Source organism: Ictidomys tridecemlineatus, chromosome 3, assembly GCF_052094955.1.
Source record: "Ictidomys tridecemlineatus isolate mIctTri1 chromosome 3, mIctTri1.hap1, whole genome shotgun sequence".
Classification (NCBI taxonomy): Eukaryota; Metazoa; Chordata; class Mammalia; order Rodentia; family Sciuridae; genus Ictidomys; species Ictidomys tridecemlineatus.
The window spans coordinates 14,148,713-14,169,509 of record NC_135479.1 but is presented as its reverse complement, the minus strand read 5'-3'; the positions used below and the strand labels follow the sequence as shown (position 1 = coordinate 14,169,509).

Here is a 20,797-nt window from a genome sequence, read left to right as displayed (position 1 = left end):
ACCATTCCATCCTATTATTCTAAGCCTCTCTATATATAAAAGGGAAAAAAGGCAAAGCTCTTAATCTCCAGAAGTTTCTACTGCTGGCACATTAATCACAAATTTCTCCATCAGCTCAGAGGTCTGAAGTTAGACTGGCTGAAGTGTCCTGTGAAATCCACACAAGGTTAATAACTGACCATGCATGCCCCAACATACTCTTAGCCTCAACCCTCCCACAGACATGTGCAGATTAAATCAAATGAATCTCCAATTGACAAGCAGCTGTGAAAAAGAGACACAGGGGAAAAGGAAAAAACAAAAAACTCTCTTAATTCAAATCACAGACTATATGAGACTATCTGACCTAAAACCTGGTTCTAAAAAAGGTCAGAAACACTTCACCTGCCCTTAAAAAAGGTGGCGGGGGGGATTAGACAAACAGTAACTGCTTAGGGGGAAAAACAAATAAAAACCAAGTGTTCAAAGGCCTCCAAACTTCTGTCAAAAGAGCTAAACACTGGGGTTGTGGCTCAGGAGTGGGCCCTGGGTTCGATCCTAAGCACCACATAGAGATAAATAAATAAAAATAAAGATACTGTGTCTAACTACAACTAAAAAAAAAAAATATTCTTTTAAAAAAGAGCTACACAATTTAGGACTACACTCTAATACAGAGCTTAGAGACAGAAGTAAAACACAGTTGGGTTCAAATTCCACCTCCCCCAACACCTAACTCACTGTGAGCCCTTGAATAAATTATTCAACCTCTTTGAGATCAGTATTTTCTTGTGATATGTCATATGCACACTCACCTACTTCACATTGCTTTGAAGATTAAGTGAGATGACTTAGGTATATAATTTCCCAAAATATGGCAATTAATACACACAGGGGAATAGGGATGTAGTTCAGTGGAAAAGCACTTGCTTAGCACACAAGAGGCCCTGGGTTTGATCTCCAGCAACAACAGGGAGCTACCGAAATTGATGTATAATTTATTATTAGAATAGAAGATGGAATCCCTAGTGATAGTAACTGATTTCTCTATACCTAGGTATTAAGTGTTGATTATGAGGGCTGGAGATGTGGCTCAAGTGGTAGCGTGCTCGCCTGGCATGCATACAGCCCAGGTTCGATCCTCAGCACCACATACAAACAAAGATGTATCCACCGAATACTAAAAAATAAATATTAAAAAAATCCTCTCTCGGGCTGGGGATGTGGCTCAAGCGGTAGTGCACTCGCCTGGCATGCGTGCGACCCGGGTTCGATCCTCAGCACCACATACCAACGGATATGTTGTGTCCGCCGAGAACTGAAAAATAAATATTAAAAAAATTCTCTCTCTCTCCCCCTTTCTCTCACTGTCTCTCATTCTCTCTTTAAAAAAAAAAATCCTCTCTCTCTCTCTAAAAAAAAAAAAAAAGAGAGAGAGAGAGATGATATGAAAGTTGATCCAGGTCTCTTGAAACAGAGGAAATACAACTTCAAGGAAAAGACAAAGTATACAAACAGAAGCAGAGAAAGGAGACTTTCTTCTCACTAACCCCTCCATAACCTACCCTAGTATCATTTCATTGGAGGTGAAATGTATTAGCTGAGTAACAATAATAAGTATGGTTGTTTATAAAAAATATTTAGTATATATTTAGCATGTAACACAAGAACAACCATTAAATGAGTAATCTGCTTTGTTGCAAGTTTAAATTCCAGAATCATTACCTTCATTGGTCTATTTTGTTCCCATAACATGAATGATCTCACGATTTCAATTAATTATAGGAATTATAGATAGCAGTAAAATTCTAGTCCCTACAATTAACAGTAGCATGTACCTGTAGTCCCAGCTATTCAAAAGGTTGGGGAAGGAGGATCACATGATCCCATGTATTTAGAACAGCCCTATCTCAAGGTGAAGGGAATGTCATTGTGTATGTGTGTGTATACAAAAACAAAACAAACAAACAAAAAAAAAACAGCTAAAATACTTAATGCTAGACAGGAATATCTCAGCACTATTTTTAAATTTTTAAGTTGTTGATGGACCTTATTTTATTAGTTTATATGTGGTGCTCAGAATCGAACCCAGTGCCTCACATATGTGAGGCAAGTGCTCTATCATTGAGCCCCAGCCCCAGTCCTCAGCACTATTTTAAAAACTAAAAACATAATGTAGGGGCTGGGAATAGCTCAGTAGAGTGCTTGCCTCGCATGCATAAGGCCATGGGTTCAATCCCCAGCACCACAAAAAATTAAAAAATAAAATAAGTAAATAAAGTGGCTTTTCACTAAATCACTTAGGGGGGAAAAAAAAAACGGGGGCTAGGGCTGTGGCTCAGCAGCACAGCGCATGCCTAGCATGTGTAAGGCCCTGGGTTCAATCCCCAGCACCACATAAAAAAATAAAGGTATTGTGTCCAACTACAACTAAAATATAAATATTAAAAAAAACCACTCTGGAGGAATTCTGGAACTATATATTTGATGTATTTCCTGCCTTTTGAAAAATTCTGTAGTTTAGCTGAAATGCCATGGATTAAAAACAAAATAGCTACAAATAAATTAATGTTAAACATGCAGTACTAAATTGAATTCCCAAAACATTTAGAGTCAGTACAAAACGTAGTTCAAAATAGGAAAGTTCAATTAACAGGACAAAAAATATTTATCAAGCACACAATCATATGAAAGCACTGTGTATGGAAAATAAACACTATTGAGTTGTATAATTTAACGGTTTAGACAAACAGCAGAAAGCATTATATGACAAGCACCTTATTAAGTACAAAGAGTTTTTCTGAGATTTCAGAGGTAAGAGCTCAAGTTAGCTTCTAAATTATTTGAAGAGCCTGCACAAGGGAGGTATAATTTTAACTGAACTCAAAGAATGAGGAAGAAGCAGAGAAAGGACAACCCAGAAAAAAGAAACACACAAAATTTAAAAACAAAAAGGGAAGGATTATATGAGAGGGTGAAAAGAAACATTTCAAGTTTGCTAGAACCTATTAAATAAAGGGGGGGAAAAAAAAAGACTTAAAAGATAGAATGGGGTAAATTTTTGGAATGACCTGTTTGAATGATAGGTTAAGGAACCTGAATCTGATCCTCTCAACAACAGGGAACTACTAAAAGTTTCTGAGAGGACATGATTAGAATCATCTTGGGTGTCCAGAATGCTATATATAAGTCCTTTCTCCTGTAGCCCAGAGAAAACACCCGTTTGTTAATTACAGCAACAATCTCAGTCTGAAGTCAAAAGGACTGAATTACCATAGTAAAATGAGGTAAGACTGGAAACAAAGGGATTGGTCAAGAGAAATTTCAAAGACAAATAACAGGGATGGGGCCTGGGAACATGGCTCAGTGGACGAAAGGTGGAGCAATTATAAACCCCTTGCTTGGACACATTACACTAATCCTACCTTCTGTTTAAAATCCAGACTCCTTAGCCTATCATACATAACCATACATAACCTTGCACTTTCTACTTTTTAATGTTGATTACACTTCTCTCTCCACCTAGAGATTAGAACAGCTTGGCTCTAAGAAGCAAGCTGAGCTCATGAATATTACTTGTGCTAATAGTAGGACAGGAAAGATTTCCAAAAGGAAAAGTAGGACAAAAGTTACCAGAAGAAGAGGGAATGGATAGGCAGATAAAAACCAGAAAGCATCGTCTACTTAAGTATTTGGTAGTTTACAAGGTAGGGAAAGGCACTGGTAAGAGACTACATCTGGGGCCACATTTAAGAAAGGAGAGAGGGCTGAGGTTGTGGTTCAGTGGTATAGCACTTGCTTAGCATGTGTGAGGCACTGGGTTCGATCCTTAGCACCACATAAAAATAAAATAAAGGTACTGTGTCCATTAAAAGAAAAAAAAGGAGAGAAATTAATTTTTTTTCATTGTACAGTCCTTGGTACAAGCTAAATTAGTCACACATATTTAGCTTTAAAAACTTAAAATTATGTAACAAAGACATAAAAACTGAGTAACACCTGATTTCTTCAAGCCATTTCAAATCAATCACACTATCAGAATAAATCACAAGTCTTGTTCTTCATAGTTCAAGCCAAATAACACTACCTCAGGGCAACTCTGATCTTTCCCCTCAAAAATTTAAAATTTTTAAATAGGAAACAAAACAAAACTTTCCTTGTCTTCATATCAATATAAATCACTTATAAACTTAGAAAAAGTAAATTTCCCGGGCTGGAGTTGTGGCTCAGTGGTAGAGTGCTTATCTGATATGCATGAGTCCGATCCTCAGCACCACATATAAATTAATTAATTAATTAAAAGATCCACTGACAACTAAAAAATATTTTTTTAAAAATTCCCTATTAAGGGCTGGGGATGTGGCTCAAGTGGTAGCGCGCTCGCCTGGCATGTGTGCGGCCCGGGTTCGATCCTCAGCACCACATACAGACAAAGATGTTGTGTCCGCCGAGAACTAAAAAATAAATATTAAAAAAAAAATTCTCTCTCTCTCTCCTCTCTCACTCTCTCTTTAAAAAAAAAAAATCCCTATTAAGATATATTTTTGAGCCAGGGCCTATTCAAAAAGGAAGTGTTTCAATATATTCCAAAATGTAAGGTTATCTTTCAGTAGTCATTTATTTTTCTAGCACTTTATTGTGACTTTCAAATTTTCTAAAATGTATGTATACTATGTTGTAACCAGGTTTTTAAAAAAATTCATAAAAACAACTTTCAATCTTTAAAATACAATCAGCCTTCCATCTCAGCAGGTTCTGCTTCTAAGGATTCAACCAACCACAAATAAAAACATTCAGGAAGAAAACTCATGAGCTGTTGGGATTACAGGTGTGAGCCACTCACCCAGCTCAGTTTTGTTTTTCTTGTTATTGAGAAAGGGTCTTGCTATGTTGGCCAAGCTGGTCTTGAAATTATGGACTCAAGTGATTCTCCCACCAAAGCCTCCCAAGTATCTGGCCTGCTCCTGTATCTTCATACTATTTTTAATCCCGTTATCTCATTAAATGGGGTTTGGGGTTAGAGCACAAACAAACATGGTGGTTTAATCCCCCATGCTTAAAAATAAGATAGAGTTCTTCAACAATTTTATATGATCCTAATATACATCCTGGGGTACGTGCAGGTATATGAAGACTAGAATTTATACAGTATGAGGACCCTACTTTATTAATAATACAGAATTAGGCATGAGAGTAGATATTTAACTTAAGAGTAAGACAATAACTCACAAATTTTAATAAGCTGACAAATATCACAAACATTATAAAAACCAGAAAATAATAATATTTTTGTTTCAGGCTTTTTGAAATTTGTTTTGAGATAAAAGTTATATAAACATGAAATCCACCATTTTAAACTATACAATTCAATAGCTTTTAATATATTCACAATGCTGAACCATCATCACCATTACCTAATTCCAGAACATCTCTATTATCCCAAGAAGAAACTATACCACCTATTATAAATCACTCTCCCTCCCCATCCTCTGGTAACCAGAAATCTACTTTCTGTCTCTATGGACTTGCCAAGTGGAACCCCATGTGTCTAACGTCTTTCAAACAGGTCCATCCATGCTTAGCACATATTGGTACTATATTCCTTGTTAAAAGCTAAGTAATATTCCACTGCATAAATATGTCATCTTTTTTTAATTAATTCATCAGTTACTGTATATATGGGTTGTTTCCACCCAACTATGTTGGGCTAATTGAACACATTTTTGTTGTTAATTGATGGCTTAGAAGTTTCTTTAAGCAAAGGGTCATTTTCTGTACTGCTTTGTAAACTTTAGGATTGTCAAACTTGGGAAAACTCTTAAGTGTTTTTCAAATAAAGCTATAAGAACTGGAATAATTTTCCACCAACTAGTTTTTAGTATCAAACCTTATTTTCCCTGTACTCATCATACTTCATGTGCCAGATGACATAAGACACATTCATACCACTGTATTACCTCTAGCTCTGCAGGTTTATGCCACAATACCAAATGGGTTAGCAAAACAGGTAGTATTTTTAGAAACCACTCCTATATGGGATGGCTAGCAATGCCCTGATTACACATAGACAGACTGTGAACCACAGAAATATAACCTGCTAAAACACAACCAAATGTATTCCCAAATCACTTACCTCACAGTCAGATCCCAAAATGCCCACAGCCATTCATTCCACTGCCACCCAACACGATAAGTGTAACACAGGGGAAGTTGGAGTAAAAAGACAGCAATCTTAGCTGATTGATATTTTAAAATAAGTTTGCAAACTTCAAAAATCTGTAATCACATATTGGCAATGTTCTGTTTCTTGATCTATATGCTGGTTATATAAATGTGTTCAGCTTCTGAAAAATGCTAAACTACATATGCTTAAAATTTTTGTACTTTTTCTATACATGTACTCTACACCAAGAAAACATTATTTTAAAAAGGACCATGTAAACAGATTGCTAGAGTACTTCCCAGACCCTCAGATTGGTCCTAAAAATTAATATCCATTATTTTTCACAATAAATCCACCTTTGTACTTAGTAAACTGGATATGACAAAGTATGACTACAGTACCAATTCAAAATGAACTTGCTATGGGACTCGGAAAATTCATATGTGACCTCCCTAAACAATTTTCTCACCAAGTGAGGAAGAAGTAAGTGTTCATATACCAGGTAAATGCAACACACACATACATACACACACACACACACACACACACACACACACACACACACACACAAACACTCTTCTGTCCTGCAAGAAGTTCCAATCTATTAGGGATAAAAACAATGAGAAATAGGGAAAAAATAATCTACAAATGTGTGGATTTCAGTTAATAACAGTGTACCCTTACTGGTTCATTAACTGTGACAAATGTACAATACTAATGTAAGATTAATTAATAAGAGGAGAGTGAGAGAGGAGAGAGAGAGAGAGAGAGAGAGAGAGAGAGAATTTTTAATATTTATTTTCTAGTTCTCGGCAGACACAACATCTTTGTTGGTATGTGGTGCTGAGGATCGAACCCGGGCCGCACGCATGCCAGGCGAGCGCGCTACTGCTGGGGCTGGGGATGTGGCTCAAGCGGTAGCGCGCTTGCCTGGGATGCGTGCAGCCCAGGTTCGATCCTCAGCACCACATACCAACAAAGATGTTGTGTCTGCTGAGAACTAGAAAATAAATATTAAAAATTCTCTCTCTCTCTCTCTCTCTCTCTCTCTCTCTCTCTCTCTCTTTTTCCTCTCTCACTCTCTCTTTAAAAAAAAAAAAAAAGAGGAGAAACTGAGTATGGGAAATATACGAATTTTCCATGGTAACTTCATAATCATTCTGTAAATCTTAATTCTAAAATTTAAAGTTTATTTTTTAAAATATTTAGTTATAGATGGATATAATACCTTATTTTTTATATTTATGTAATATTAAGGATAGAACCCAGTGCTTCACACATGCAAGACAAGCACTCTAACCACTGAGCTACAACTCCAGCCCTAAAGTTTATTTTTTAAAAAAGACTAATAAAGCTGGGCATGGTGGCACATGCAATCCCAGAATCTCAGAAGGCTGAGGTAGGAGGACTGCAAGTTCAAGGCCAGCCTCAGTAATTTAGCACTAAGCAACTCAGTGAGACCCTGTCTCTAAATACAAAATAGGGCTAGGGATGTGGCTCAGTGGTCAAGTGTCCCTGAGTCCAATCCTTGGTAAAAAAAAAATATATATTTAATTAAGTTACATATGTCAAGAAATAAAAAAAAATTGAGTTACATATGTCAAGAAATAACAAAAATCTGTAATTATTAAAAAATTTTCTGGAAAATAAAGGTATTTGATTTCCCTAACAACTTGATTAAGTTCTTCCATTCTGTTGAAAATTAAAGAATGGAAATTACCATTGTCTTGTGAAAAGCTGTTACCCATGTTTGGGGATACAGATCAATGGTAGAGTACTTGTCTAGCAAGCATGAGGCCCTAAGTGCATTATTCCTTAGTACCATCACCACCACCCCCAAAAAAAGTTACCCAGTCATTGGAGCCATGCCTTCTCAACCTACTTCACTAATATTTGGATTTGTCTCTAGTGGCCTGGAAGGCCCTCTTACCACAGGACAATGTCCCATTTGGGATAGCTGAGCAATGTACCTTTCTTTTATAAAAAGGAGGGTAGAAAATATGATATACTGTTCAATTTTTAGAAATTAGAAACAGAGTCCCCCTAAAAATATCCATGAGCTTTCATTCTTTTATTTCACTTCATTGCATATTTCTAACTATAACACTATTTAGTTATTTAATCCATCAAGTCTTCTCATCAGTCTGTTTTCACTGCAAGTTCTCTGACAGCAAGATCACTGTCCTAACCTCTTCTTCCAATCTCAGGCCTAAACCTCAGTATTAGATACATGTAAGACTCTTAGCAAATGTTTACTGAGTGAATAGGAAAACATGAACAAATTTCACCCTAGTCCAAGTCTTCTTCATGGATAGGGAAAACAGAATTAAGAGCCAACTAAACTAGAAATCAGAGGAAATTAAACTATCATCACCAACCCTCATTTTAAAGTAATAAAAATATCAGTTTCCTACATAAGCTAAAAATAAGAAAAGTGTGAAACAACTAGAAAATAGGAAACTAAATTATACAAGAATTCAAATTTTATTACAAAGAACTTTTGATGTACCCCATCCTAAATTTTAAAAGTTGGTACCAACTATTCCCTTGAGAATCTATTATTAATTCCTTCATAAGAGTTTTTAAAACCCTTTTCATGAAATTAAAGGTGTCCATTTCACTTTTTCCAGTTCAGAATACCTACAAAGACAAGACCTGAATAGTAAAGAAATGAGAAATTTAAAAAGCAAAAATTAAAAATTAAAAAATTTTTAAAATATTTTTTTGTCAGTGTACCTTTATTTTATTTATATGGTGCAGAGGATCAAACCCAGTGCCTCACACATGCTAGGCAAGCACACTTTCACTGAGCTACAACCCCAGCCCCAAAAAAGCAAACACTTTAAAATCAGAGTTCTTAGCCAAGAATGATGGTGTACACTGGGAAGGCTGAAGCTGAAGGAAAACAAGTTCAAGGCCAGCCTGGGCAATTTAGCAAGACCCTGCTTCAAAATAAAATTTTTAAAAGTACAGGGGATGTAGCTTAGTGGCACAGAATTTGCCTAGCATGCACTAGGTCCTAGATTCAAGCCTCAGTACCACAAACAAAAACAAAAAACCCCACAGAGCTCTGAAATAATTATCAAATTACTAAATCATCTTCCTAATATTGACAGACTACTCATGCAAGTGAAATTTTTTAGGTGATACTCTACAGATGTATGTCTAGTGGATATCAGCCTGATCTTTATTTTGTTAAGAAGCTAAATTTGTAGAGCATAGTAAAGGAGTTCTGTTAATCAAATCAAATATTAACAAAAGAACTCCTCAGTCTTCTTTTGTGGGGGCGAGGTACCAGGGATTGAACTCTGGGAATCTGAACTACTGAGCCACATCCCCAGCCCTATTTTGTATTTTATTTAGAGACGGTCTCACTTGAGTTGCTGAACCTCTAGCCATTGCTGAGACTAGCTTTGAACTCTTGATCCTCCTGCCTCAACCTCCAGAGCCCCTGAAATCACAGGCATGCATCATTGCTCCTGGCAGTCCACTATCGTTATATCTTAATGTCATCAAAATTACTAAGATATAGATGTCAGTTAATTCAATGATACCACAAAGAAAAATCTTATTATTGTTTTAAGTGAGGTCCTAACAACAATGAAAGCCTCTTTGAATTTCATCACTCTTTAATTCACATTTACTGAGGATACATTATGTATCAAATACTATGTTAGAGATAGTATTTTGAATATATCGAATGTCACATTACTTATCTTAAATTTTAAGTATTTTTCCATCCTTCCTTTACAAAATTCCCAATCCAACCAACATGTTTTATTCCTCACTGGAAGAAGAAAGTTATATTCAAAACCCAATAATGAAGGATCATACAAAAATAAAAGTAGAATTAATTAGTTTGTAATTCTGATAGAATGAAATAATTTTTGTTTCTCCTTCTACAGCATGTAGTATTTAAAGAATTTATGTAAGAAAACTATACTGAAGTATGGATTTTCATTAGAAGCTTGGGTCATGTTTCAGTTTCTAATCCTTCAATTAAATTTAACCCAAATACACTGATATAGACCTTGGGTTTCAGTTTCACAAGCCTTCCTCAAGCTTGACATCTACCTACCTGCACAGAAACATCTCCATCTACTGGCAAGAGGTGAAACTACAGGCTATTTTTGAATGCCAGCCCCACTACATGGAAATTAATCAAATCATAAATACTTGCTCTACACAGAGGCCCCATCTACAGCCTCCATCCCCAATCCTAAATTATCTAAAAACTATCCTCCAAAGGACTGCTTATTAACAAAAATTTGGAGAGGGAAGGAAGAGAGAAGTACAATTGTTTGTCTGCTAGAGTACTTTAAGATACAGTATTTAGCTGGGTGTGGTGACACATGCCTGAAATCCCAGGGACTCAGGAGGCTAAGGCAGGAAGATCACAAGTTCCAGGCCAGCCTCAGCAATTTAGTGAAACACTGTCTCAAAATTTAAAATTAAAAAAAAAAAAAGGACTGGGAATGTATCCCAGGGGTAAAGTGCACCTGGATGAAATCTCTAATAAACAAACAAACAAAAAAAAGATAACTATTTCAGCACATAATCATCACCACTGCATTAACATGTATTCTCAAGTACTTCATGCATGCTACTCTTATTCCAAAAAGTTTATACATAAATGATTTTTAAGTAACACCAGCATTTTTTTTATACTTCACACAATGGTTGCATACAATAGCACAAATACAGTAATTTAAACACTTACGATACACTGGTACTCCAGGGTACACAAGATATTTTATGCCTATCTTAATAGACAGATCAGTTATTTTTTTTCAATTTTTTCATTTATTCTTTTTTAGTTACACATGTCAGTAGAATGTATTTTGACATGTTATACATACATGGAGTATAACTTCCCATTCTTGTGGTTGTACATGATGTGGAGTTACACTGGTCATGTATTCATATATGAACATGGGAGAGTTATGTCCAATTCATTCTGTCTTTTCCACTGCCATGTTCCCCATCCCCCCATCCAATCCATGAACCTCCGGCTCCATAGCCCTCCAATTGTGAGTCAGCATCTGCATATCAGAGAGAACATATTTGATCTTTGGGTTTGGGGGATTAGCTTATTTCACTCAGCATAACAGTCTCCACTTACCAGCAAATGCCATAATTTCATTCTTCTTTATGACTGAGTAATATTCCAATGTGTATATATACCAGTTTCTTTATCCATTCATTTGTTGAAGGGCACCTAGGTTGGTTCCATAGCATAGGTATTGTGAATTGAGCTGCTATAAACACTGATGTGGCCATATCACTACACTATGCTGATTTTAAGTCTTTAGGATATATGCCAGGGAGTGGAATAACTTGGTCAATGGTGATTCCATTCCAGTTTTCTAAAGAATCTCCTACTGCTTTCCAGAGTGGTTGCACCAATTTGCAGTCCCACCAACAATGCATATCATTTAAATCAATATCTGTATTAGTCACTGTTATCTGTATCTGCTCATATAAAATAGAAAATTTGCTCTAATTTATTTTAACACAATCTTGGTAAAAAATGACAAAATATATTTATATAAAATTTTACAGATAAAACAGTATTTTTCACATACACTATTTCTTATCTTGCAGATTTTAAAAATAACACTGTTACTTTAAACATGCATTTATAACTAAAGACACAGGCACAGAGAAAATGTGTGATTTGCTTCAGGGCACAAAACTTGTAGGTGGCATAATTAGAATGTGAACCCAAATTTTCTGTCTCCAGATTCTATACTCTTTCCACAATATTCTGACTGCCTTCCATAAAATTACCAAGTATATCTTACAGAGAAAATATAACCCTAGGTACATGTATAAAGACATGAATGGTGTGACTCTACTTTGTGTACAAGCAAAGAAATGGAAAACTGTGCTCCATTTGTATACTATGAGCTGAAATGCATTCTGCTATCATGTACAACAAATTAGAAGAAAGAAAGAAATGCAGGAAGGAAGGAAGGAAGAAAAATATAATCTCCATTATGGGTTTCTGCTTTGTGACAGTTCTCAGGAATGCAGTCGTCAAAATCGTCTAGTTAGATTTTAATATAATTTTCTTTCTTTTGTCTTGTAGAAAAAAATAAGCAAAAGCAGTAAGTACTCATAATCCAACCCACATTTAACAGAACAACCCTTTCTGTGGTCACATTTTGATATTTACTCTTTTTTAATTGACACATAATAATTGTACATATTTATCGGGTATAGTGGGATGTTTAAATACATGTGTATAATGTGTAATGATAGATATGCTTTTCTTTATATTCCACCTTTTCCAAAACTGATTCGAAGGGGCTGATGGCTGGCAGACAGGTAAACTTTATTAAAGTCAAGCTTGCGGCAATCCACATTCATCAGTAAGAAATGAAAACTAATTTAAAATTTTGAGGTATGAAATAAAAATTTTAAAAAGAAAAATGTAAGGGGCAAACTCGGCTTATTCTGATTTCTTTTATTTTTCACATACACTATTTCTCCATTCATGGCACTGTAATAAAAATTATCAGCTGGGCATGTGGCTCAAACCTATAATCCCAGCTATTCAGGGGGCTGAGGCTAGAAGATTGCAAGTTCGAGGCATGCACTACTGTGGCCAGCAAAAAAATTTTTTGATATTTATGGTCAATTGTAAAATGTACCCAAAACTTGGCTGGGGCTGTAGCTCAGTGATAGAGCACTTGCCTAGCATGTGTGAGACACTGGGTTTGACCAGCAGCACCACATAAAAAAATAAATAAAGGTATTGTGTCCATCACAACTGAAAATTATTTAAAAAATAAAATGCCAAAAACTGATCACTAAAAAAATTAGCATCAAGTGAAATATTAATAAGCTCTACCTGGGAAAATTGCTCTAATAAAGCAAAAAAACATGTAATTGCATTCCTAAATACAAGTTATAGCTAAGATTAGAAAATAACAATAAGTACCAGAAATATAAGTTAGCTGAAATTAAGTTAAAATACAAGAAAATTATAAAACTATCCTAATCAAAATGGATCAAATCATGAAGAAATGTAAAAAAATAAAATAAAATTTAAAAAAGCAGTCTCCTGGGTGAGAAAACTGAGTACACTTAAATACCTCATTTTCACAAAGTGCAATTCTCATAATAATACAAATAAAATTTCTCTTTAAAGTTCCATATTTATACCAAAGAGCAAATGAGTGAGCCAGGCACAGTGCCACAGGCCTATAATCCCAGACTCAGGAAGCTGAGGCAGGAGGAGCTCAAGTTCAAGGCCAGCCTGGGGCAACTTATGGGGATGTGGCAGTGATAGAGCTCCTGATTCTATTCCTGGTAAAACATATGCATCCCGTGTGTGCGTGTGCATACACACACACACATATACATACACACACACACACACACACACACACAGAGCAAATTAGTGAAAAAAAAAATTGGGGGCCTAATGGGATTTTTTTGTGGGAGGGTTTGGGGGGCTGGCAATTTAAACCCGCGGTCTCAGAATGCTAAATATGCACTCTACCACTGACCTACACTCCTATGCCACAGTGAGAATATTAAATTAAATTATAATGCTATAATAATAAAAACACTATAGCATTATCAAGAGACAGATTTGACTCTCAGTAATTAAACTGAAATAAATATCACAAACACTGTGGAAAGGAAGAATTGGTTAATAAATATTGATGAGCAGGCTAAAATGGCAATTTGAGGGTAAATGGTTTCTTAAACCTCTTGGGAGGAGTTACTAGGGATTGAACACTAAGGGATGCTTTGCCATCAAGCTACATGTCTAGTCCTTTTTTTATTCTTTATTTTTAAACAGGATCTCACTAAAATACTGAGTCTGGCCTTAAACTTTCGATCCTCCTTCCTCAGCCTCCTAAGTCAGTGGGATTTTAGGCATGCATCACCACTCCTAGCTTCTTACACCATTTTTTAAAGACACTAAAATAAAATGAATTTAAATACCAAGTTTCTCAAGAAATGGGACTTCTTAAGTATAAAAATAACAATTACAACAAATAAAATAAAAATAACACAAAAAAAAACTTCACAAAAGTCGAACAAATTTGACTCCTAAAATAACAAATTTCTGCATGTCTAAAAACAGTCAAAATTAAAAGACAAACAGTATCATAAAGATGTTTGTATCAAATATGACAACAGATTAATATATTTTAAAGTCTCAGGCAGATCAATAAGAAAAACACTAAGTCCCTAACAGATAAATAGAACAAAGCCAAACAACTCAACAATGAAAAATATAATTAGTAAGCAGAAGAAAATATTCAACTTCATAAGTAAACCTTTAAATAATAAAACTAACATAAAACATAAATAACATAAACAAAGACTTTTTAAAATAAAAGCCAATTCTTATGATGGGATAGATTTTTGTTTTATTTTTAAAGACACTAATCATTCATTACTGCTCTAATAGGCACAACTCTTTTAGAAATCAGCCTAAAGAAAATTTAGTCAAGAACCTAAAAAATATCAATACACCTAAACCCAGTAACAAACTTTCTTTGGAAATATCCTAAAACATAGTACTTTTTTTAAAATTAAAGTTATCTACACCAAGATGTTTACAAAAATTATTTGTAATAACAAAATTTGGAAGTGTTAGAACAAAAAAAAAAATCTGAACAATGGTCACTATCAAACCCCCTTAACTGATTATCTTAAAGCCGGTCTTCACAGATCCTATTGGAATCCTATCCTCCACGTCATTCCCAGACTGTTTTTTTTTTTAATAAACCTTTTTTTTATTTTATTATTTTATTTATTTATTTATTTTAGTTGTAGATTAACAGAATGCCTTTATTTGCTTATTTTTATGTGGTGCTTAGGATAAAACCCAGTGCCTCACACATGCTGGGCAAGCACTCTGCCACTGAGCTCCAGTCCCAGCCCCCCAGACTGTTTTTAATTAGAAAATATACCAAAGCTTCAAATACTTTAAAAAAAAAAAAAAAGATGGTGAGAACCATTAAAGAAAGAGTGAGAGAGAGTGAGAAAGAGAACTTTAATATTTATTTTTCAGTATTTGGCGGACACAGCATCTTTGTCTGTATGTGGTGCTGAGGATCGAACCCGGGCCGCACGCATGCCAGGCGAGCACGCTACCACTTGAGCCACATCCCCAGCCCGTGGTTCTCACCATCTTAAAATAAGTTTTATTTTTAATCGAACTTCTTGGAAAACTATAGTAATATCCTAAATAGGCTAATTTGTCAATAGCCTCATCTCATCACTCACATCCAGTGCATTAGCCATTGCAAACTACATGTACAACTATATACAGAACTAGTATCTCTGCATTCATTCAATAAAAAACTAAAAAGCTCCTAATCCATGCTGACACCAGGACCTTGCCTTCATGGAGTTTACAGCGTACATATTTACAATAAATGCCTTCCAGGAGTTAGGTTTAATAATGGAGAAAGAATTTCTTAAGAGTCTTAGGGGTCAATACAGGTCAGGAAAAGTTCTAGGGATAATGGCAATCCTTGAGTTGAACCTTAAAAGGTAAGAAAGAACTGCAAGGGGTGAAGGTAATTCCAAATGAATGTAATGTATTTATTTTATTTTTCCACACAACTCTTAATTCATTTGAAGCAGCCTTTATATAGAGACAGATAATTTGGGTTCTAACATGTACTTAATCTCTTATTTCACAGAGCTATTGTGAGAATTAAAAAGTGATAATAGATGTGAACATGGCAATGTCTTACACTTAATACATTTGTGTCATAAATATGTAATAATGCTGATTACAATAGTGTATTACAAGGATCCAGGATTCCTAAACATGAAAGTAACAGCAAAAAAAAAAAAAAAGTCAAGAGAGAAAAATCAGTAAGGGGGCTGGGGATGTGGCTCAAGCGGTAGCGCGCTCGCCTGGCATGCGTGAGGCCCGGGTTCGATCCTCAGCACCACATACAAACAAAGATGTTGTGTCCATCGAAAACTAATAAATAAATATTGAAATTCTCTCTCTCTCTCTCTCTCTCTCTCTCTCTCTCTCTCTCTCTCTCTCCCCCCTTTCTTAAAAAAAGAAAAAGAAAAATCAGTAAGAACAGAAAGTTAAACAACATATCATATAGTCAAATAGTACTGCCTACAGACCATGATGATATTCTCACTCTGCCCTATTGTAATTATACAACAATTTATATTCATAATAATGAATCACAAGGACAACATTATAGTCTGTTAAGTATGGCCTATTTTTAAAAAGTTGGAATACTATATCTTTAAAAGGCTCTCACCAAAAATGACTAAAATATTTGTGTTCCTTAAGTGTGACCTTTCATTTACCTTGAAAATTGAATTATATGCAAAATAAATGTTGTGATAATAGTCAACCAACAGAAAAAGTAGAAGCCATGATTAAAACACACACACACACACACACACACACACACACACACACATACACACACTTCACTCACCAAGAAACCCAAACTGTGTGAAGCACCTAGGCATGTTCTGCTCCCTGTCCAAAGGAGGTTAGACAACAAGAGAGAACTTAAAGAGAAAAGGAAAGAGCAAAGCCACACTGGCTTCCTCCTCAGACACCAAGAAAATAATATGAACTGGGGATTTTCAAATCAATCACTAATGTCCCTAAAAGAAGTCATTATGGTGTACAGAAACCTGCAAGGTGCAATCAAGTTGTAATTTTTAAAGGTTTGTTATCAATAATACACAATTAAATAACATTAACCAGAATAAAGTAGGATTTTAAAATTAATTTTCTTTAATTTATAGATCTGGTTAACCTTACTACCAAGATTTTTATAAGAAAATAAGATGAGAAATAGCATACAAAAACATCAAACTTACAAAAAGTCTCAAATAAATGTTCTAGAGAAATAACCTACTATTTCTCCATATCTAAGAATTTAAAATAATAGAAATTACACTGAACTGCTTTTTCCAGTCTTTGTTTTTTTAAGAACAATATGGTATTTAAAAAATATATATATATATATATGCTCTCCTTTTTGTTTTTACTACAAGCAAACATAAAGAGTACTTTCTGTACAAACTATTTCTTACTATTGTAAGAAAACCCTGTATCAGATAAGCATACTATACCAATTACACTTTGTAGAATCAATTTGCACTAGAAATACTAGTCAAAAATTGATAGTATTGCCACATAGACCATTTTAATGATCAAGTGTTAATGTGTCATAAAGAAGTAATTTGAGGGCTGGGGATGTGGCTCAAGCGGTAGCTCGCCTGGCATGTGTGCGGCCCAGGTTCGATCCTCAGCACCACATACAAACAAAGATGCTGTGTCCACTGAAAACTGAAAAATAAATATTGAAATTCTCTCTCCCTAAAAAAAAAAAAAAAAGTAATTTGATGGACCAAATCAGATTTTAACCATAAATGTTCTAAGGAAGCTCAAATTTGGGATTAACCCCACTTTCTTAGTACCAAAAAAAAATACCACAGTTCATTAATTAATTGTGGTTTTAGGAACAATATGTGGAAAACTCTTATTATCTATTGTGGACAGAGATATCATGACTTAAATACTTATCCTTCAGAGAGTGTGTGTGTGTTCCTGCAAGATATGTTAGCATCTCAAAAAAAAAAAAAAAAAAAGAATTGTTACCACCTTTCAGTAAATGAGCAATTCTACATTAAGGATATAATTGAGTAGCTACAGTTCATAAAGCACTTTGGAATCAAAGGCACACTAAAAATTTAAATATTAGTATGATATGAACTGAAAGCACTGAACAATAATTTCAAAACATCTTACAACCCAAATGTACTCTAAAGCAAACAAAATTCACTGTGGGATGTGCTGTTTTCTGAGGGTTTTGTTTTTTTTTTTTTTTTGGTAATTTTTTTCCCTCCATTAGGAAACCAAGATCTAAATGAACTGTTAAACGCTTCGTCTAAAGGTATGCCAAACATTTCTTAAGGTCTTAACAAAGAATCAACTTTTTAAAAAAATAAAATAAAATGAGGCCTAGGTTAAATATTTTATTTGGCTCCTCAAGATGGACTGAGAAGCTGGGCACCAGCTCCAGACCAATTCCTGGATGAACATCAAACACAGCCCTGTCATTTATCCAGTCAGTCAAAACAATCTTTTCCATCTAACTCTTTAATGTTTATGTCCTAAAAAGCTGCTAATTGAATCCAGTTCTTGAGATCTATTTGTTAAAATCTATACTATCTAATTTGTAAATGATGAACAAAACTGAAAAAATATAAGATAACTTTTCTGGCAAAACAGGAGAAATTCCATCATATGTAACCAAAAGACATGGTGGGGGAGGGAGTGTTGTTAATATTTGTCAAACTTTAAAACTATTCAGAGGCAAATTCCCAATGGCTTTAAGAAACTATTAAGAGTATGTGGGCTGTTTTACAATTGTATTTAAAATTCTTCAGAAAAATCTACATATACAAAATCATTCTATTTAGTTCAATGTTTCCTTTCCCTACCCCCAAAACTAAATGTGACCTTTCCTAACAAACTTTGCTTATGAATTTTTTATAATGAATCATATACAGTAAGGAAGCCACAGAAAAATACTTCCAAGATCTACTGAATCAACTAAAAGCCTCAAAACTCATATTACCTGCAGAAAATAAAAATCCCTGTTTTCTCCCTTATTTTCTCTGTATGTATATTAGCCTAGAGGGAAATAAATGACAACATTCTGTTTCAACAGTTTTTGCACACCTAGGATTCACAGATTCCTTCCAGGACTGCTAGCTCAGAACTGACTCCTGATAAGAACAACAACAGATAAACTAAAGCAACAAAGATCCCTTATAAAGGTTTCCACTGACTTCCCCAAAATAAGGAAATTGAAAGGGTGGTAAGGACATGCATCCCCCAACCTAGGGTTTCTATTAAGAACCTCTTAGTTAATGATTCTTTGCAATTTTCCCTAGAGAAAGCAAAACTGTAAAGAAAGTAATTTTTTTTTAAATTGCAGGCAACATACATTCAAGCTCAAATACCAAATTCTCAAATACCAAACTCAATGCAAGTTTTTATCTAGAAAGTTCAGCCAGTGGACCGGGATGTGCCATGAGTATTCGACTAGAAAATTAGTCCATATAAATCTCAAAGTCTACTGTGGGCAAACATAATTACAGCTTATTCTTACACTCGGGCACATCCACACAAATCCTCTAAGGAAAATTTACTCAACACACATCCGAACATAAAAGGGGACGACTTATCAACGGTAAATGATGAAACTACTGTAACTACACTGATTTCAATTACACTTCCAAACCAAATAAATTTTTTTCCTTAAAATGAAGCTGACAAGTTCATATAATACCAAAAACGGCAACGTAAACAAAACATACCTGTAAAGATTTCATGCACATGGAATCGTAAACACTTTGTAAGAATAGTCTTCTATCTAGCAAACCCCTCTGGACATTCTTTTCCATTTAGAAAAGGGAAGGGGGAGAGGGGAGAGAATGAGAGAAAGTTTGCTTGAAAGTTTGTATGAGCACATACTTAGAAATGTTACCCCCCCGCCCCCCCCCCAAAAAAAAGTGTTTCTACAGCAGATCTAAAGTCAGACTGTGAGCCACATTCTGCGGCCTACAAGGAACAACCCAAAACATGCTACCCTACAATCAAACACTTCCAAAACACAGAGTGTACAATAAGCCCGAGTTGTGGGATCAGGCAGACACACCGGAAAAGTCGACCTCAGTCTCCTTCCCTCTCCTTAGACGTGCGTTTAAGGTGTGTGGCACCGGCCACACTGGCCGGCAGCAGAGAGTCAAGGTTTTGCACGCGGGCATAAGTGGGTGTCCAAGTTAACAACCCGGGAACACACACACACACACACACCCTCCCGTTAAGCACTCCATCTTTAAGGAGTGTTTACTGCGCGCAGTCAGCAACCGGATTCAATAATCCCCTTCACGACCCCACCTGGGCAGCAGCCCAGGGGCTGCTCGCGGTCGCGGTGGGGGAGAGAGGCGAGCTCCTCCGCCCAGACGTCCCGACCTCAGATCCGCCAGAGATTCGGCCCGGCGTACCCCCCTCCCCTCCACAAAAGACCTCCTGGCTTTTTCAAGAATCTCCAAACCCGCGCGAGTGAACTAGGCCTTCCCACGCCGCGACCCCCGAAGCACCATTGATCGCGACCCTGGCCCTGCCCAAGGCCACAGGCACCCCCCGCCGGCAGGCCCACCCCGCGCTGCCCGGCCGCCCGCCGCCCCCCTCACCTGTCAGGCGCAGCTTGACGGGCCCGTTCCTCCGGCCTCCGGGGTTAGACATGTCCCCGGCGGCGGGGGCGGCGGCGGCGGCGGCGGCGCTCCGGGCCGGCGGGCGGGGCGGGGGCGACGGCGAGGCGCGGCGGAGTCACCACAGCGGCCGGGGCAGGGGCCCGAGCAGCCGGCGCCGCGGCCGCCTCGGCCGGAGGGTCCCGGATGTGCCGAGCGTCGTCGCCATGAGCCGCCGGGGGAGCGGGACGCTGAGCTCCCCCCTCCTCCCACTTCTCCTTCCCCGGCCCCGGCCGCACAACAAAGCGGCAGCCGCGGCCGCGCCGCCGCCGCCCGCGCCCCCGCCGCCGCCTCGCGGTCGCCGCGGCCTTTCCCCTCCACCCGGCTCGGCGAACCCCAGAGCCGACGAGGCTAGTCGGCTGA

General features: G+C 36.7%; 1 protein-coding gene across 3 annotated transcripts in view; it reads right to left on the bottom strand.

Annotated features, from left to right (window-relative positions):
• Positions 1-20,522, bottom strand: part of Smurf2 (SMAD specific E3 ubiquitin protein ligase 2) — a 98,124-nt gene extending 77,602 nt beyond the window's left edge. For all 3 annotated transcript variants that reach the window (XM_078041870.1, XM_078041872.1, XM_078041871.1), the window contains exon 1: positions 20,378-20,522. In XM_078041870.1, the coding sequence (XP_077897996.1) occupies positions 20,378-20,429 (52 nt within the window). In that variant the 5' untranslated portion in view covers positions 20,430-20,522. The remainder of the gene's footprint in view (positions 1-20,377) is intronic.
• Between the last annotated feature and the right edge of the window lie 275 nt (positions 20,523-20,797).